The sequence below is a fragment of the Falco biarmicus genome, chromosome 8, assembly GCF_023638135.1.
Source record: "Falco biarmicus isolate bFalBia1 chromosome 8, bFalBia1.pri, whole genome shotgun sequence".
NCBI lineage: Eukaryota > Metazoa > Chordata > Aves > Falconiformes > Falconidae > Falco > Falco biarmicus.
The window spans coordinates 66,289,731-66,307,696 of record NC_079295.1 but is presented as its reverse complement, the minus strand read 5'-3'; the positions used below and the strand labels follow the sequence as shown (position 1 = coordinate 66,307,696).

At 44.4% G+C, this 17,966-nt stretch overlaps 1 protein-coding gene across 2 annotated transcripts; it reads right to left on the bottom strand.

Moving 5' to 3' along the window:
* Nucleotides 1-1,052: 1,052 nt before the first annotated feature.
* Nucleotides 1,053-16,198, bottom strand: SPRY4 (sprouty RTK signaling antagonist 4). 2 transcript variants are annotated; one of them, XM_056350198.1, is made up of 3 exons: nucleotides 16,034-16,198; nucleotides 12,491-12,547; nucleotides 1,053-5,523 (listed from the first exon to the last, which is right to left on the bottom strand). In XM_056350198.1, the coding sequence occupies exon 3, from the start codon at nucleotides 5,475-5,477 to the stop codon at nucleotides 4,578-4,580; it is 900 nt and encodes a 299-aa protein (XP_056206173.1). In that variant the 5' UTR covers nucleotides 5,478-5,523; nucleotides 12,491-12,547; nucleotides 16,034-16,198; the 3' UTR covers nucleotides 1,053-4,577. The 2 variants fall into 2 exon arrangements, with proteins under 2 accessions (XP_056206173.1, XP_056206172.1); XM_056350197.1 differs by lacking the exon at nucleotides 12,491-12,547.
* Between the last annotated feature and the right edge of the window lie 1,768 nt (nucleotides 16,199-17,966).

Here is a 17,966-nt window from a genome sequence, read left to right as displayed (position 1 = left end):
CATTTGGATGAGTGCAAGGGAAGGTGGCTGGGCGGGGAGAGCCCTCCTGGCCTTCTCCTCTGACTTCTGTCCCTGTCTCACATGGTCCAACCATGCTCACACCCATCGGTGTGGTTGTGGCATTTGAGCAGACCCTATCCCTGGCTGCTCAGTGTAAAGTGCAGGCTCTGCTCCTAGAAATGAGAAGCAGGACAGCAGGGAGTGGGTCTGAAATGTCGAGGGAGGCTCTGGGACATGCCTGTCAGCAAAATCCCTCTATGCAGTAGGTACCATTGACTTTGGGCTTTTTTGGGTTTGTTTTTGTTGGTTTCTTTGTTTTTGTTTTTTTAATCTCTATCCAAATTTTCACGCTAAGGGTTGAGCTTTAGCCCTGTGGAAGAAGCAGCCTGACTTCTATGCAAGTATCCCTGGTGTATTTTAGAGGTGGAGGGAAGGGAAGAATTGCTCCTACAAGTGGACAGAGTAGGGTATTTTTCCTCACCAAGGACCTAGCTCTCCCCACTGCGGGTGAGTTATGGGACATTTAGATGATGTGCACCCTGACAGGCCAGGCTGTAGGGCAGAACAACTCCAGCATTGTCCTGCGTTCCTTGGCTGGAATAAATCGGTGGGGCTGGAGAGCACCCCAGCGAGGGGCCGCATGCCTTTGGGGCTCCCCTTGCTGTGGCTTTGGCTGTCAGTTGCAGGAGCTCCCCGCTGTGCTGGGAGCTTGGGGGTTCCTCTTCCCTCAGGGATGCTCTGCCCCTGCCACAGCTTTGCCACGCTGGTGCATGTTGCAGCTACCAACGGTGTGTACTGGGGTCTGCAATCCTGATCCAGGTGAGGGGTGTCTGCACCAGGTGCCGGTGTCCCTGGGGCCATCATGTCATCAGTGTTACAAGTTAGCCTGCCCAAGCTCTTGACTCCCTCAATCGCTCCTGGTATGCATAGTATCAAATAACTGATTTGGGGTACTCTCTGCTTGTATTTTTAGAATAATTGCTATAAACATTCTTCAGGATTTTTTTTTCTAAAAAAACCACAACAGCCATTTATATATTTAACAATATATATTTTTTATATATATATAATTTCTAGATCAGTACATTCATCAGTACTTGTTTTTCTTCACAAACAGAAGAACTCTTACAATAGTAGACTTTCTAAAATAAATACTATTAAAATAGAGCTTCAAAATAAATATTCTATACAAAGAAAACCTTCTGTGGTAACCTTTCAGGGTGTTTATGGGGTGGGGTGGTAACGGGAGAAGGGGGGAAACTATCAGCATGTCCAGGGTGGGAGGGGGAATACGCAGTGCTGCGAAAGGGCGAGGGCTCATCCAGGTGGGAAAGCCAGTGCTTGGGGAGCAACAGTGCGGTTTTAGTAGCAACTCCTTGTACTCAGCAGGCACTGAGACAGAGGGCACGGGGATGGTTTATTTGTCTGTTGAAGACACTCTGCTGATGGTGAGCTCCAGCTTGGGACATAGTGTGGCATTGCCAGCGTGCCGTAAAGTCACCCCTTCTTGCTTTCTGGGCCTTTGCTTCTGTGTGTGGGCAGATGACAAACCCCCAGCAATGAACCTGCCACAGCAATTAGCAGTTCAGGGCGGTGATGCTTAAGAGCCCTGCTATCCTCCTCCAGAGCCGTGCTGTGGAGGCACACCATCTGTCCTGGGGAACCTGCCCTCACCTCTCCTTTGTGGTCCCACCCCACTGCACTGACATGGCCAGAGAGCAAACATCACACCCAAGGTTTGTGCTAATTAGCAACAGTTCCTCAGTTTGCAAGGGCGGACCCAACCTGCAGGGAAGACAGTCAGAGCTGCCATCTCCATGCCCTCGCTGTGGCTGAGGTTACATCGCACCATGCCCATGGTACATCTCAGGGGTGGCAGGAGACCCAAGTACCTTACAAGGGGATGGGGGAACGGAGGCATTAGGATGAGGGAAGAGAGGGGAATAAAGACATTACTGACTGGAGATGTACCCTCTGCCAGCCCTGTGGTGCAGCACAGAGGCTCTGCTTCAGCTGACCCCGAAGCGTCCTGAGCACTCTGCAAAGAGCTTGGTGCTTTCTTGCCATGTATTGGGCCAGGAGCTGATGGAGCAGAGTCCAGTCGCTGTCCTGGGAGGCTGAAGCGGGAGGGTTGCTCTGCTACATTTACCACTGCTCTAACACATCCACTAATGCTTTACAATCTTCCAGCATGGGATTGCCTTATACCAAAGCAGGACTTACATATTAAAAGAAACCAACAGAGAAATAGTTTACAGCTATGTACAATGAAAGTAAATCCATACAGGATTGCTTGGGTGCATGTACATGAGTGTAGATTGGCACCGTGGCGACCACTCCAGCGTTATATTTGCTTGCAAGGACCATGCGCCTAAGCCATGGGCTTTGCTATTGCAGATTTTCAGCACAGATCCCCCAGAAACAGCCAGTCAAAAAGGGAAAACAACCATAGGTGGAGGCCATTTGTACATGTATGGTCCCACAACAGAGGAGGGCAGCAGGTTAATACCTCTCCTGCTGCATTTCCTAGCCTGTTTGCATCTTAGGAAAAAAATTTCTCTTGTTAAATACAATACCTTATACATTCAACCAACAGTTCAGCTGGTTTAGGGCTGGTTTTCCTTTTATCTTTTCCCCTCCAATTTGTGCAAGATAATAAATACATCTGTGGATCCCCACCTGCTTCCTTCTTTCTGGTGTCTCCATACGGTCAACACAAGGATAAACTACAGGAACCGGTATCTGGTGACAGACGTAGTAACCCTTTTTCTATAACTAATCATATACAAGCTAGCAAATGTTATAAATATAGAAAGTTTGTTGGGCTTGTTTGTTTTTTAATTTCCCATTCAATAGATACCTACAATTAAGCTTAACTAAACCCCAAGTCATCCAGGTTAAATGAATTCTGAAAACAGAAGACACCAGAAGTCCCACCAGTATGCTCCTGCCAACCTCTACGCAGCAACTGTACCAAGCAGTTGGGATTCCTGGAAATGCTACATGAGCTCTGCCTATTGCTTATCTAATTAGAGATGACATTTCACTGTCACTGCTGTTCATTTACTGAGGAAATTTCCTTTAATTAAAAAAAAAAAAGGAAAAAAAAAAAGGAAAGAAAGACTAGATCAGTTTTATGCATGCAACAAGTACCTACCTACATATTACAGTGTTGCATGTTTGGACAAATTTTTTTATGTAGCACCTTGCAGTTGTCAAGATAAAGGGGTTACTGCATCTTCAGGGAATGCAGAACCTGCCCTAGGATGAGTGCACAGACAAAGCTGATAATACTTGCTTACTGAAAACCGTAGGCACATTCTTTTTTCCCTCCCCTGGCTTTCCGTAGTGTTTGTTAACACTAAAACATTAAAAGCATTCTCGACATTTTAAAAGACACATTTTACTACAGAGGAGGCAAAAGTCAAACAGCAGCAATAGAGATGGGGGAACAGGCTGGACTTCAAGCAAAACCCATTCATCCCCAAGATAAAAAAAAATTTAAATCTTAATATTCAATGAGCAAAGAAGAGCTTGTTCCAGGAGAGGAGGTACTGGATTCATATCCCTATAAAAATACACCTATGTGTATCATACACTTAGTTTTTTTGTGACTTCTTAACAGAGCTTAAGAGGTTTAGAGAAACAAATGCTGAACATCTTCACTTTATGGCATGAGTTAAGATTCCCTTTGCCCCAGTGCTGGACGAGCAAGCATACGTGTTGGGGAAAGGGGATTCGACCAACATCCTTCTGGAGTGGGTTTGTACTGTTGATGCAAAATTAATATTCCTTTGAGTGAAACCTGATGCTAAGGGTCAGCTTACAGACAGAAAGACATAATGTTGATACAACTGCCTGAACGCATCCTGCTGCTATTCTTCCTGGGGAGGGAGCAACCCTGCTACCATCTTGCTTTAAACAGACAGTCCAAATCAACATGGCCAGGTGGGTTCAAAGAAAGCAGTATGCCTAGATGTTAAAAGACCCTTAAATATACGAACTGTGTCTTTACTTCTGGTTCAAAATCTTTGAGGGACACAGAAAGCTTTTGAGAAACAGGTACTTTGCATGCAACTGGCCCTTCTAATGGTGTGCAGGTGGGGAAGGAGGGCAGAGGGAGTTAGCCCATCACTCAACAGGCTGCTGGTAGCAAATCAGTTTGGGAGGAAAGCGAAAATAAGAGGCCCACCCTGAATATGAATCCAATGCAGCTTTTTTCGGCTGGGAACAGGTATTGCTTGTGCGGCCGTGCCTGCCAAGCAAGCAGTTAATGGTTCTTGTGGTGTGCAGGCATGGCGAGCAGCCATCCGTCCAAACCAGGAGTTTTTAAGCAGCTGTACTTCATAATATAGATAGGTTTTCAGCCTTCACACTACATTATTAAGATTCCTCCTTTGGCCCCATCTATTTAAATTGTGACCAGTTCCAAAACCCTGAATATCCCAAAGTGCTTCAGTTTGTGGAAATAGTTGCTTCTGCTTTCTCTAAAGGCCAAAGGCTAATATTATCCTCAGAACACAGGTTATTAAAAAGAGCCAACGCCACCCCACTCTGTGGAGCATCCTCCCAAACCATCAAAAGGGCTTTTCTGGCCTGCTTCCTTTGCTCTCTGGCAATGCCTTGCAAATGACACTGTTTGTGTTTTTGCATCTGCATCCGGGCCGGCTCACTTGGTCGTAGCATCTCTGGGACAGCTTGACGCAGCCAGTGGCTGGCAGGTAGCAGAGCAAGCAAGGGAACACCAGGGAGAGGGCACTCATGAAAGACCAGCGGGCACAGCAGTTTGAGTGGGAGCAGGAACAGGGGTGGTCAGCACATGTGCCCTCGTCGTCCTCGTTGGTGCAGTGGTAGAATATGCCCTTGACGAGACACATGCAGGTGGAGTAGTTGACCAGGTTCTGTGCTGAGCACAGGCACTCTTGGTTGCACACCCAGCACGAAGGCAGAGTCCGGGGCAGCGCGCACTCCTTACACTTGCATTTCCCACAGGCTTCGCACAGTAGAAAGTGCTTGTCCAGTTCCTGAGACACAGGTCCCTTCAGGTCCAGGGGTTTGCAGTTAATCACCTTGGGCTGAATGCGAACTGCTCGGGGGGAGGACTGCTCTGCCACTGGTGCTGGGGCCATGTGGTCCAAGAGCCTTTGGTCTGAAGATGTGCTGCTGCTGCTGCTGATGGAGCTGGGGCGCCCACTAAATGAAATCCAGGGGTGGGTGACATCCTGCTCACAGCGCTGCAGGTGCTGGTTGGTCAAGACAAGTTCATGGGAGCCTTGGGGACGCTTCTGGTCTGCCAGCTGGGAAGCGGTGGGGTTGTCGGTGTAATCATTCTCTATGTGAGTTGTCTTCATTTGGTCAATTGGCAGGATGGTGAGCGGATGCTGTAGCCGCCCATAGGGGATCCGACTGTCCAGCAAGGGCTGGACCATCACAGAGTTGGGGACAATGGTGATGTTGTGGGGAATCCGGGGCTCCATTGATAAAGCAGTCTGATTACTGGTGAAAAATCTGTTCTTAAGTATCCTGGGGGAAGGAAAGGAGAAAGAAAAGGGATGGGAGAGAGAAAGAGCACATTGTTATTGAGTTACCCTGCAACCCCAGCCCAAACAGGGCTCTTTACCAAGGCTGGTTATTATGCAGAAGATCTTAAAAGGTAAACGTGTGTCTGAGGGAGTCAGAGCACTTGCCCAGGTATAAAGTGTGTCATTCCTCCTTCGCTAATGTGTTCCTCTCCCTAAACTTGGCCATATCTAGCTCCCCTGGTCCTGGGAAGGCCACCATTATTACTGCAGGCTCCCAGAGTGCTCATTCCTCATTTTTACTAAGGGAAAGCACATCTTAGAGTTAGTGGTGTCTATTCACATCTACTTCTGTCAGCAAACTGCCTGAAACAACTCGTCTAAGGTTTGGGGTCTTTCCCCAGTTGACCCTGATCCCTAAAAAAACCTGATGCAAAACTGGCTTGCCAGGAGCGTTGGCCTGGTACAAAGATGCTTTGGAGCGTGGGACTGAGCACTTGCCCTTGCTAACCCAGAATCTGCTTGTGGGAGGGTGGTTTGGCTTCGTCAAGGAAGTGTCCCATCTCTACTGGTTTCAAAGGCTGCTCTGAGCCCTTCTGAGGTGGAGGTTCTTGCTCAGCAGCTTGTCTGGTTGCAAACCAAGGTGGGAGTGAATGGGCACAGCTCACGGGGAGAGCACTCACACAGGTCAGACTCAATATGTCACCTCGGGCAGGTACTTAGGCACTCTCTTCAAAACACTAAGTGGACTAATATTTAGCTTAAGTGCTGTTTACCAGCTATACTAGCTAAGCCATCTATTGCCACAGTTTCTAATTTCATTGAAAGAGTGCAATTTATCCTGGAGACGATCCAAAGATTCAGCAGCGGCATAGGACAAGAAACCACAGGAAGTAACTAAACTTAAATCAAAGAACGGAAATTACTTGGTTCAAATTTAGAAAGTGCACATTGTTTTCTAGTAGATGTGCCATTTCCTCACGGGGTGACCTTTATTCATAAATAATATAATGTTGGAGATCAGTTTAAAGAAGTGGTGAGCAAAACTTCAGAGCAAGTTGCAGGAGGGGAAAAGCTTCTGGTACCAACAAAGAGGAAATAGCGAACAGCTTAAGGCATTGCCAGTTGTTTGAGTTCAGACAAACAAATTAACCTTTTCCAACAGAAGATTTTGATGTTACAGCAGTCTGAAAAAAAAGTCAGGAAAAAACCTGTACCAACTACAAGCAAATCACACACAAGGAGGGGAAGAGAGAGAGAGAGAGAGTGTCTGTGTGTGTGTCTGTGTGTGTCTGTGCGTGTGTGAATTTATGTACTTCTGCAACAGCACACACATACCACACCCCTCCTAAATTTACCACAATGCTACAAAAACTGGAGCATGAACTAATTATACATTTTTGGAAGCGGAAAGGGAAGTGCATTCTTACCCACTGAAAAATGTTACTGGAGTCTACTATTCTATTTGTAAATTGTTGCTTTGATAGCTTACTTGGCATTTGAGGGGCTGAAAATCTGCCAGTTCTCCTGAGATCAATAGGAGAGAGGCCTGATGCTGGACGGGTGCCAGAGCAGCAACATGCGGTCAGTACGGCACATGCCGCCTCTGGATGCTGGCACTGCATCCTGCCTGCCAGGCTCCTTTTGTCCACTGCACAAGATGAGCAGGAAGAAGTGCTTTATCTAGCAGTAATGATGATTATTGTAATGCAGACCTTATGCTGTTTCTCTTCATTAATTAAAACTCTCTGCTGGCTCTTAGCCATTCATTGGATTTTTTTTTGTCATTATTCATAGCTCATTGACATCCTGACTCGAGAAACAAGAGACTTTTTAAAGCATCTATTCCTATTTACTTTATGTAAAAAATAAAAAGAAGCAATGATTCTGACAACTACGGGGCACGCAGAGGGAAAAACCCCCTCAATTTCCTCTTGTACCTCAGAATCCAGTGTCATGATTGATATAAAGAGTACTCGTTGCAAGACAGAGTTTAGCGAAATAGTTCTGTATCAGCCAGGTGTTATGTTTGCAGGAAGAATTTGATTTCATAGGGTTTTTTTGGCATTTGTTATGTTTTTTAAGGAGAGAGATGCAGCTGTTTTGGCTGCCAAGTGTAAGTGCAGCAGATCTGATATTAGATGGAAGGTAGCTGGAGGAAATGGTGGCACGCTGAACAACGTTCCAAGCCTATCTGCTCCTTCATGTCACTGGCAGTACTGTCTTCACTGACTCTTCATAACTGTTAATCTCTAGCATGGGGCTGTATTCTGGCCTGAACTCACTCCCACTTGTTATCAAGTCTCTGCAGTTTGATCTATTCACAGTAGGTTTAGAGGGGATCTGTGGATCATTATCTATTTTAAGGTGCACTGTGTGCCAGCATGTGTGTGGAGGAGAGCTGTTTAGCCCTTAGGCAGCATCCACCACCTCTGTCAATGCAGACAGGCTGATCTGATGCTGATTTCCCCATACGTGGCATCTCTGACCCAGGGTGGCATGTCGAGGGTGTTCTGCATCGCTGGTGGCACTGCACCAGGATCCCCTTGCCCTGGCACTCCTGGGGACAGGAGCAGCACACAGGAGTTGGCATTTAGGCTTTACATTAACTCGATACTTGCACAGTCTGCAATAGACCAGAGCGAGCAATGACATCACATGGAAGTTATGTCATCAGATTAATCTGGAGAAGTATAGTCACGGCTACTCTTAAAACACCCAAACCCCTGGTACAAAGACATGGCCATATGCTGGTAGATGTTAAAGATGGCTTAACTGAGATAATGCTAATCAGGATTTCAGAGTTAATTATTACAGAAAGGAGATGAACCCTGGACTACACACCACACTTTAGGATAGTTAATACTGAAAATGGTTCATCATCTTTTTTCATTATAATACTGTTTCAAATTGTCCTTCTAACAGGCAAACTATTTCTGCAGAGCAAGGGGAATGGAAGCCCTGACATGGCAAACTCAAAGACACTGCAGATATTTGGGCATATACATGGATAAAAGTTCTCAGTGAGGACAAGACCCAGCTCTCCTAATTCCCAGACTCTGGACGCAATGTCTCTCTTGCTGAAGATCACCTTTAAACCACGATAGATATATAACCTACTGGTTTTTGGTGCTGCTGCTTCACGTGGTCCTTCAACTTCTCACTGCCTTCTCACTCCTGAGCAGAGGGTTTCCTCAGTTAGCTGCTCTCACCTTTCAAGCTACTTTTAAGAGGTACACATTTCCAGTACTTATGGAATTTTCAAAGGACTCTAACTATGTTGCTGTTGCTGGCCTTGTCACCAGAAGTTTCAGCAGTGCAGTAAGATTGCTGATGACAGATCCAGGTCAAACGAAGATGTTTGTGTGCTGAACTAGAGAGTGAGCTGGGTGGCATTCATCCTGTGAGGAGGCTCTCTTCCACTGGGATCTTCCCAGATGACAAAAATGATGGTATTTTATGGTGTGGTTGCTTCAGGTTTTTTTGTCTGTGTGCTTACACTGGCACATGCTTTGAATGCATCTCTCCCTGAGCTGTTTCTGCTTTAAGCATTATGTCCGCATCCCACAAAAAGAAAGATTTCAGCAAAAGGTATTAGGTAGCTGTGTACACAGACAGCACTCCATCTCTCATGGCAAAGAGGAATCTAGTCAAGTTGTCAGGTTAAGGACTTGCCCTGGATCAGAAGCAAAGTCAAGAAGTCAGACTGCTCCTGTGAAGTCTTGTAGGCTGAGGCATGCCTGCCTGGGTACATGCATGGATCCTGGTAACTTCCCTGGAAGATGCTTCAAGACATCATAACCTGACCTTTTTTGGTTGATGTGTTCCCCAGGATGGGTTAAAATTGCAGCTGCAACCAGCCAGAACCATTTGAGGATGACTGGAGCAATACAAGCATGTCATCCTTTGAAATGCAGTCAGTTTGCAGGCAGATGCAAGGATACCTCGTGATTGTTTACAGGAGTATGTGGTGAGATGTCTGCTCAGCAGCAGGAAAGCTCATTCCTACTGCAGAAGCAGGACACCATGCCCTTCTTCACCTCCTTACCAGGAGCCCACCATGCACACAGAGTGCTTGTCAGCAAAGATAGTGTTGCCTTGAGCAGCAACATTAGTATCTTATAAACTGCAGATTCCATCCCAGGCACATCCCCAAGAAAAATTAATGCTTGGGGAGACCTGGCAGAACTTAAGACGTTGAAAAAGGGTAAGAGCTGAAGGAGTGTAACCTTGGGGCCCTTGCATTGGCTCTGAAGGCTCACACATGTGAGCAAGGTAGGGTTCAGAGTGGTCAACCGTGTCTTGGAGTTGCTAGTGTTGGCTCAAATATTGAAGCGACATAATTCAGCATATGGCACATTGAACTGGCCACTGTGTGTCTGAAGCAGCCCCGGGTAGAAGTGGTGGCAAATGCGAGCCACTTTTGTTGGGGGAGAAGGCAAGAAAGAATAAACTGAGCTGTCCATCTCCCCCTTTCTATCCCCTCATCACTTTTAACTAGAGTTCCTGTGGCAGCCACCCTGGCTAATCGAGAAGAGGATGGTTACTAGAGGTGAGCTGCAAATGCAACGCCCCTTATAAAGAATGTATCTGCTCATAGGGCTCATCTGCTGCAATAAGAAAGGACTGAAGTTTGTGATGCCAGTGTCGTGAACAGATCTTCTTATTCTCGCAGTTGGGTACTGCCTGCAGATATTGAATTAATTGCTCAAATTGAACAGATTTAATGTAACAAGACATGTCATTTAAAGAAAATTGTAGATTAAAAAAAATCAAAGAAGAGATAATGTAGAATAGGAGGTTTAAGATACTTAAGCACCATAATTTTGCAAAATCTACAAAACTTTATGCAGTGCCTTTATTGCCCACTGCCCTAATCCAGTCTGACTGCAAATTGCATTTTAGTTGAGAAAAAATGCCACACAGACCACTTGTAAACAAAACTAGTTAATCTCTGATCGATCATCAGTAATTACAGACATATTATAGCATTATCATAGGCACAAATTCACTGGTTGCAATTGTACAGGCAATTTTCTGAAAGCAGACAACAGGAAGAAAAATTAATGAGTATGTTCTTACATCAGGATTTTTTCATTCTTTAGAGGTAGGTGAAACAATGACATTCTTTTCAAAGCAGACATGTCCACAAACTCCCATGTAGAGAAAATTTATTTTCCCCTGTGCCATCCTGGGACTGTTTGGTTGCTCACCACATAAAATTTTAGAGTCAAAATATAATTCCTTCCAAGGGAGTAAAGTTGGATTCAAAAGTCAGGTACATAAATGTGCTGCAGTGCTTGTTTCATCTCTTCATTAAGATATTGCCAATTTAAAATTAATATTGTACTGGATAATTACAAGTCCTAAAGTTGTAGGAAACCAACTGTTACTTTAAAATGTTTTGGTATTATTTCAGATTCAAAAGTTTTGTAAGATTTTTTAGTCATGAAATTAAAACAAAAGCAATCTTATGTTTTTATAGGATTTTGGACTTGCCTACATAATTTTATAGAAAGCTACATCCTCGTAGGCAATTCCATGAGAAAATTACATAAAACCCCAGGAAAGCTCATTCTCATTAAGGTCTTCAGAACAATTTTTGAAGCAATAAGGTTCTAGTATCTTTATTTTCAAAGTGGAGTTGGATAACTTGTCTTCCAGTTACTGAAAAACAAAATGGATCTTGACTTAAATCTCTACTGAGTGCAGAAATATAAAATGTTTATAACTGCCTCAGTTACCTATTAGTTAATAACTTTAGTAAGTTTTGTCACCTTTAACACATTCTAGATGTATGCAGTAACAAAAGAATAATAAGTCCAGATTTAAGTCCAGAAACGGGTCCTATGTGGAAGCAATCCTGCAAAACCCAGCTCTGGGAAGTGCTGGCATGACTCCCAGTGCCCATAGTCCCAGCAAAGTGCACAGAAAAATGGGAAAATGTGCTCCTGTGACCCACATCCTGTCCACCCAGCACCAGGTACAAGATACCAAAGTTTTGCCCAACCCGTTTATGAAAGATGCAGAAAATTTCGACGTGAGATGCTGACATGCAAATATCTGGACTTAGCCTTAAATGCTGTAGAAAATAAAAGCCCTAAAAATGCTGCTTGGCATGTGTTTGCTTATAGAGAGACCACCAGTATGGTCAGAGAAGTAACGTAGCCCCCAATAACTCTTTCTATCCTTTGCAAGCTGCATGTACCAGAGCAGGGGTCACTTTATTATCTTCTAATGAATTATGCCTTAATGATACCTCATGAGTAGCCTGTCCCTTCTGTTGTGTCTGAACAACACCAGTGTCAGGGAAGAGCCGCTTGCCTCCAAAAATGGAGATTTTTCCTGGGACTGCTGTCGCTGGATTGTCCTGTGTATATTCTGTCACATTGTTGGTGGCCCGTTTCTTGAGCCTGGACCTGTGCCCTATAATGTGAGGGAGCTGCTGAACATGCAGGCGGTGCAGTGCTGCCTATTGCTGTGGCCATGGATGTGAGCTCTAGGACATCTATAGTGGTTATAATGCTACTAGATGGATGGAGAGTAATGGTATGGGGAAAGGGTTGCCTTCTGCCTTCTCACCATAAGCAGGGTAAAGCAAACTTGAGTTTTCAGTAAGTATTTTTGATCAGAGGTTTCCAAGAATTTTCCAAGTATTGAAGCATCACAAGCTTTTGTGAAGAAAGGATACAAAAATTACTGTGGAGAGATGAAAGGCCAAGCCCTGACTGCTGCCTGTGGGAGACAAGACTGGAGCTGTGGTAAGGCCTGGAGTTTTGTCATGGGTCAGTGATGGTGAGGGGTACACACCAGAGACCTCTGAATCTTGTTACCTAACAGCTGGATCACACCTCCTCTTGGTTAGTATGATACTAGACCTGATATTATTCATGCAAAAACTGAATTACAGTCTCTGAAAGAGATATGACAATCACCTCCATTAAGATTAACATATGGGTAGTAACAGTTACCGTAAACGTACTGCAGAAATTCTCTCTTTTTCTTTGCTGTATTGGACAGATGGATTTCTGAAACAATAGGGCAACAGGAAGAGAACAAAAATCAGTAGAGTCTTTACAGATAAGTCTGAATACAAAAAAAATATCATAATAGAAAACAATATACTTTGAAGTAGTATACTGTCAAGGGAAGGCACATATTTCAAGGCCTGTGCAAGTCAACACTGTGCAGGATCAATGGTAACCAGTGCAAAATTCTTCTGATTTGTCACTGCTTTTAGAACAGTAATGACTATTATTTCTCCTATGGTGGCTTGGTTGCACAGTCCAGAAAACCTTATCTAGAAAGTGTTGATCACAGCTGCATCCTGTGCTTCAGGGATATGCACAAACCCTGCCTTGCTGGCTCTGGCATGGCAATGGAGGCCAGGACCCACCAGCAATTTAAAGCAACCCCCTACAGACATTTGGAAAAGAGGGAAATATGCAGGACATGCATTGACAACAAAGCCAGGGTAACTGGTCTAAGAGCTATCCTTGCTATCCAGAAGTACTTGCAAAGGGACGATCTATAGGGCTTCACAGAGTATATGCACTAAGTGGGGCAGCTGGGGCAGGCATGGCAGAGCAGGGACCTGGGACTTGGCAGGGTGCTGTTGGGCCAGGTTCACTCCCACCAGAGCAAACGGGAGGGATCAATAAAGAGTCGCTTTCCTGAGTCCCAGCAGAGGAGGAGCTGCGATAAAGGAACAAATTCTGCCTCTGCCTTTGTTTGGAATTAAGGACATCCTCTTGTCCAGACCTCCCAGCAGTGACAAGGGACACGCTGCTACTGATGGAAGACAAAAGGTTCAACAAAAGCTTTTAAAGAGGGAAGACAACACTTAGTTAAAGGCAACCTTTCAGTAAGCACATGTTTTTAATCTGTGATTAAGAATAATATATAATGTTGGAGTTCATTAAGACTGAACTAGTCTGTCTGAATTTTGAGTCAAGCTGTAAATGCTTTAAAAAGGAAAAAAAAGCAGCTCTTTTCCATAAAGTGTGTATTAATATTAACAAAATATTTATATTAACTCTTTTTCTTTGCCTCTTTAGCAGCCTTATCTAGCTAAGGACAGCTAGAATTTCCTCTACCAGTAATAAGGAAAAAAAAAAAAAAAAGGCTTATTGGGGAAACCTGCCATTTTTAAAATGAGACACTAAATTCTTGTCAGAGCATAAAAATGCAGAAGCTGGGAAATGAGACCTGTAGACTTCCAAGAAACTGTCTCTGACCAGTTGAAGTCTGTTCCTATGGTGCAAGTGAATAAAGCACATTTTAGCCCACTAATGTTCAGATCTCTAGGGACTGCAATTTCTTAGTCAAGGCTTTTTATTGGATAAGAACATTTATTTTAAGGTCAGAAAACTAAGCTCAGATATGTCCTATTAAGCTAATGGTACTAAATTATAAACATACTAGAAGGATATTATATTTTCTTAAGGAAATACATTGCATTGCATTTAAAAAGAATAAAAACCAATCAGTACTCGAGCAACTGTTTGCCTATAACAAGGCAGTTTTGAGTACCGGGCTGAATTTGGAAAATAGTACAGTAATACGATTAAAGGCATAAAATACATTAATATTTGAAAAGTTGTCAGAACTGTGAATTAATTATTGCTGTGGTGTTGCAAGGGTTGTGAGTTTTATTTCACTGAAGTCTGACAAGATGATTGGGGGGGGGGGGGTGCAGGGAGGGGATTGCTTTTTGAGATGTTGCATTTCCCACTATGATTTGGGAATAAGTCACAATTCCATGAAAACAGCTTTTGTTTTGCTGTTTCAGGAGGAGAACAAATAATTTCTCCCTTGCCCATACTTCATGGAGAATTTCAAAAGGACTGCAGTATTCAGAAATAGTCATTTTAATTTTATAATACCAATATAAAGTCCCTTCTAGCAACAGAAAACACAGTAGCCCATGGAAAATGGAACATCAATGAGACATCCCCAGTGGGGTTCCAATAACTGAGAACAACCCTTCCTCCTACTATCATTCATTTTTATATGGAGAAGGGGGAAGCCAGTCATCAGGATCATTGTGATTCCACGCACAAATTGTAGCTTTATTCTTTACCCCAAAATAAAAGAGATGGGAAGTCTTAGCACTGGGAAAGCTGGGTTTGTCTTTTACTAGTTAAACACCAATTCCTGAGCTGATTTTTGACATACTGTACCCCTTAGCATGGTATGGAAGAAAGGTAGCAGCTGAAGAAGTTTTAAAGAATCTAGAACATCCCTTTTCTACTTCGGATAAGTCAGGGATGCTTTTCCTTTTCTCTTTCCTTCTCTCCTTCACCCTTTAAGGAAAAACTTGGGGCTATAGAAGATTTAAAAATCAAGAAATCAGACCCTCGGTCACTGGAAGAAAAAAAGTGAAGTCTTTTCCTCCTGTGATTAATGCTGATATTAATTTGCACTGCCATTCCCAAGGCCTGCATTTTCAGTCCTGCTTTCCTTTAAGACCTCTGTGCCTTTTATATGCCCATTTCTGTTTTTTCCATTCCCCTTCTGATAATGAATTTTCAGAACATGTCATCTCTAGGCTTGTCTTTCTCCTGTGACGCCAGGACTGGTACCAGAAAATAAAATCCTGGCTTATCTTTACTACACAGTTGGTAGAGAAGAGCAGCCAAGACAGGTTTTTTCCTCCATATACAATATATTTCATACACCTTAATGAAATTATTTTAGGCACACAATGTTATTACTTTTATTACTTATCTAACCTTTAAAATATATAAGCTATCCAGATTTAAAACGAGTGTACAGAAAGACAATGAACAGAACAATGATGGAATAAGGCACTGAGGCCAAAAAAAAAGGACAGTTGTATGAAATAAAATGCTAAAGAGCAAAGGTCATGCAGAAAAGATCTGACACACCAGTGCCTGATCTCTGAAGTGTCCTATTATGGAGACAGCTCAGAACTACTTGACACTAACAAGACAGAGGGATTTGGAAATGAGAGGAAATACGTATGATCAGTTTTCATATTCCAAATCAAGAAATATCCAATTCTTATTTGTCAGCCCAGGTGACCATATATTCATGCCTATTTTCTGGGTAAGGAAAAAGCAATGAAGGACAGGACAACCCATCAACAGAAAAAAGAGCTTTATTCTCCTATAAAAGCCCTGCAAATAAACCCGACACAAGTATGGTGAAATCTGCCTGCCATATATGTACACCAAATGCAGATGTTGATGAAAGAACACAGAAGAGAGGCATAAATAAGAAACGCAGGAACACAAATACAAATTTCTGCAAGAAGGGATGCAGTCTCCCTTGGGTTGTGAAGCACCAGGCAGCTATCTACTATATAAAATTACAGATAATTGCCGGTAGAGTAGTCATAGCCAGAAACATGCTTATGACCAGTGATCTTCAAGGGACTAGACGAATGCATCTAGAAAGAGCGCAAGGCTTTTCCTCGGGGAGCAGGCTTTATTTTTTTTTCTACTAAAAAATAATTGACATTTGCTCAGAAACAGAGCTCTCGTACTTACTTTAAATAACTCAGCTAAGACCATCTCTCCATAGGCGAGTTAATCCTAAAACCGAGGCGGACGAGGGGGGCCGGGGCCGGACCCGGGAGAATCCTGGCAGCGGTGGCTGAGCTGCGGGAAGCGAGCTGCGAGCGCGGCGCTGTCAGCGGCGGCCGCGATGCTGCAACCGCCGCTGCCTGGGAAAATGGCTATTTTATGAATGGGAGGGCAGCGACTCCTCCTGCGCACGCGCGGCAGCCCGACTCTATGAATGGGTGGGCACCGAGGCGCCACCGCGCATGCTCGGCTGCATTTATGAATGGGGGCTGGAGAGGAGCGTGTTGCGAGCTGCAGAGGAAGGTTATGGCTCGCGTTTCTGTGTGTGGTTTGTTTTTTTTTTTAAAAAAAAAAATAATATTTTTTTTTTAAATGCATGGAGGGCAGGCGGCAGTCGTGCATGCACCTTGCCCCCTGCCCGGGGCTGGAGGTAACGGCGGCCACCGCCGTGGAGGGAACAGGGGTAGGGGGCACCGCTGAGCCCCCTTCCCCACCGGGCCCTGGCCCCTCTACGTGGGGCCCTTAGCGAGGAGCAGCCGCTGGGGTGCCCCCAGCCCCCTCGGGGAGGGGGACGAAGTGCAGCGCTTTTCGCCGGAGTGGGGGTGTCTCGCTGTCCGGTTGCGGACTCGGCTGTGGGCGGCGAGGGGGGGGGGGCGCGTTTGGCTGGGGGGGCTGGCCGGGCCCCGAGCCTGGGCCGTGGGGTGAGCACTTATTCGTGATCTTGCCTTTAGCGTTCGGCTTCATTTTCCTGTGGTTAGAGCTGCGGCTCGTTCCTTGCGCTGCAGCAGCAGCGTCACACGCGTGTCTCTCCACTGTGCGCTAAGCTTACGCGTTTTTCTGGCAATACCTATACGAAAATGCACGCAAAAACCTTGGCTGTGCTTGCATGTTGTATAAGCAACCTGTAGACTTATTTTATGGCTCATCTCTTGCGAAGTTAGGTTAGAGCTGGGCAGGTTACACAAAACTGCTAAGAGCAAGAAGATTGTCCTACTTAAGGGAACTGGGGCAATTTATGTGCTGTTCTCAGCTTTGCTATTTTTCCCATGTTTTAAGCTTTTATCACGTGTGCTCTGCAGGCACTGTGAGGCAGGCTCTCAGGGCCAGGTTTACAAATGATCTTTAGCAAGCAGCTGCTGTTCTGTTCCGTGTTGAGCTCTCCTGAAAACCTTGCCCTAACTGCATGCTGAGAGCCCCGAAATGTCCTTATGTGCTTCAGTTCCCATTCAGCAAATGGAGAATCTCAGCTGGCGCAGAGGCAGCTGTGGGCTGGTGCTCTGTGCACACTGCCCTCTGGGATCCTCAGAGGCAGGCTGCTTTACGCTGAAAATGCATTAAGAATAACGATGTATTTTTAATATGTGTGGAGTCATCTTCAGAGTCCAAACCAAGGCTCTTCTGTTTCCTGCCATATTTATAGCACATACATTTAAAAGCTTGCATGGCACTAAAAAAAAAAAGCCTGCTAATTATTTATTTAATACTAATATGAACATTGTATGTTATTGCAGATACACCCCACAAAAAAGATTCCTCTCTCAAGGAGTGTGTGCCCTAAGACTGATTGTTTAGTTACATGTGTTAGTCTCTGAGGGCAGCAACCTTTCCAAGCAGGACCAGTGTTCATGGGTGATGGGCAAATGCAGTTTAACAAGGAAAGGACAGAAGAAGGAGACTCTCTAAAGAACAGCTTATCTAAGTGGCATGTAAAATGTTTCTAGACTTCACATATACCACACAGATGCTTGCTTTTGAGAATAAATAGAATATGGTTGTTAAAATGTTGATTTATTATTGTTTGTGTTTGTTACAATAAAATACTGCTTGAAGGACAAGCAAGCATGGAAATTCTATGTCTATGACTTTGAAAATTGGCACATAAATGGATAATGGAAGA

Excerpts from the sequence above, each read along its gene's own strand:
- SPRY4 (XM_056350198.1), bottom strand. The coding sequence starts at position 5,477 with ATGGAGCCCCGGATTCCCCACAACATCACCATTGTCCCCAACTCTGTG.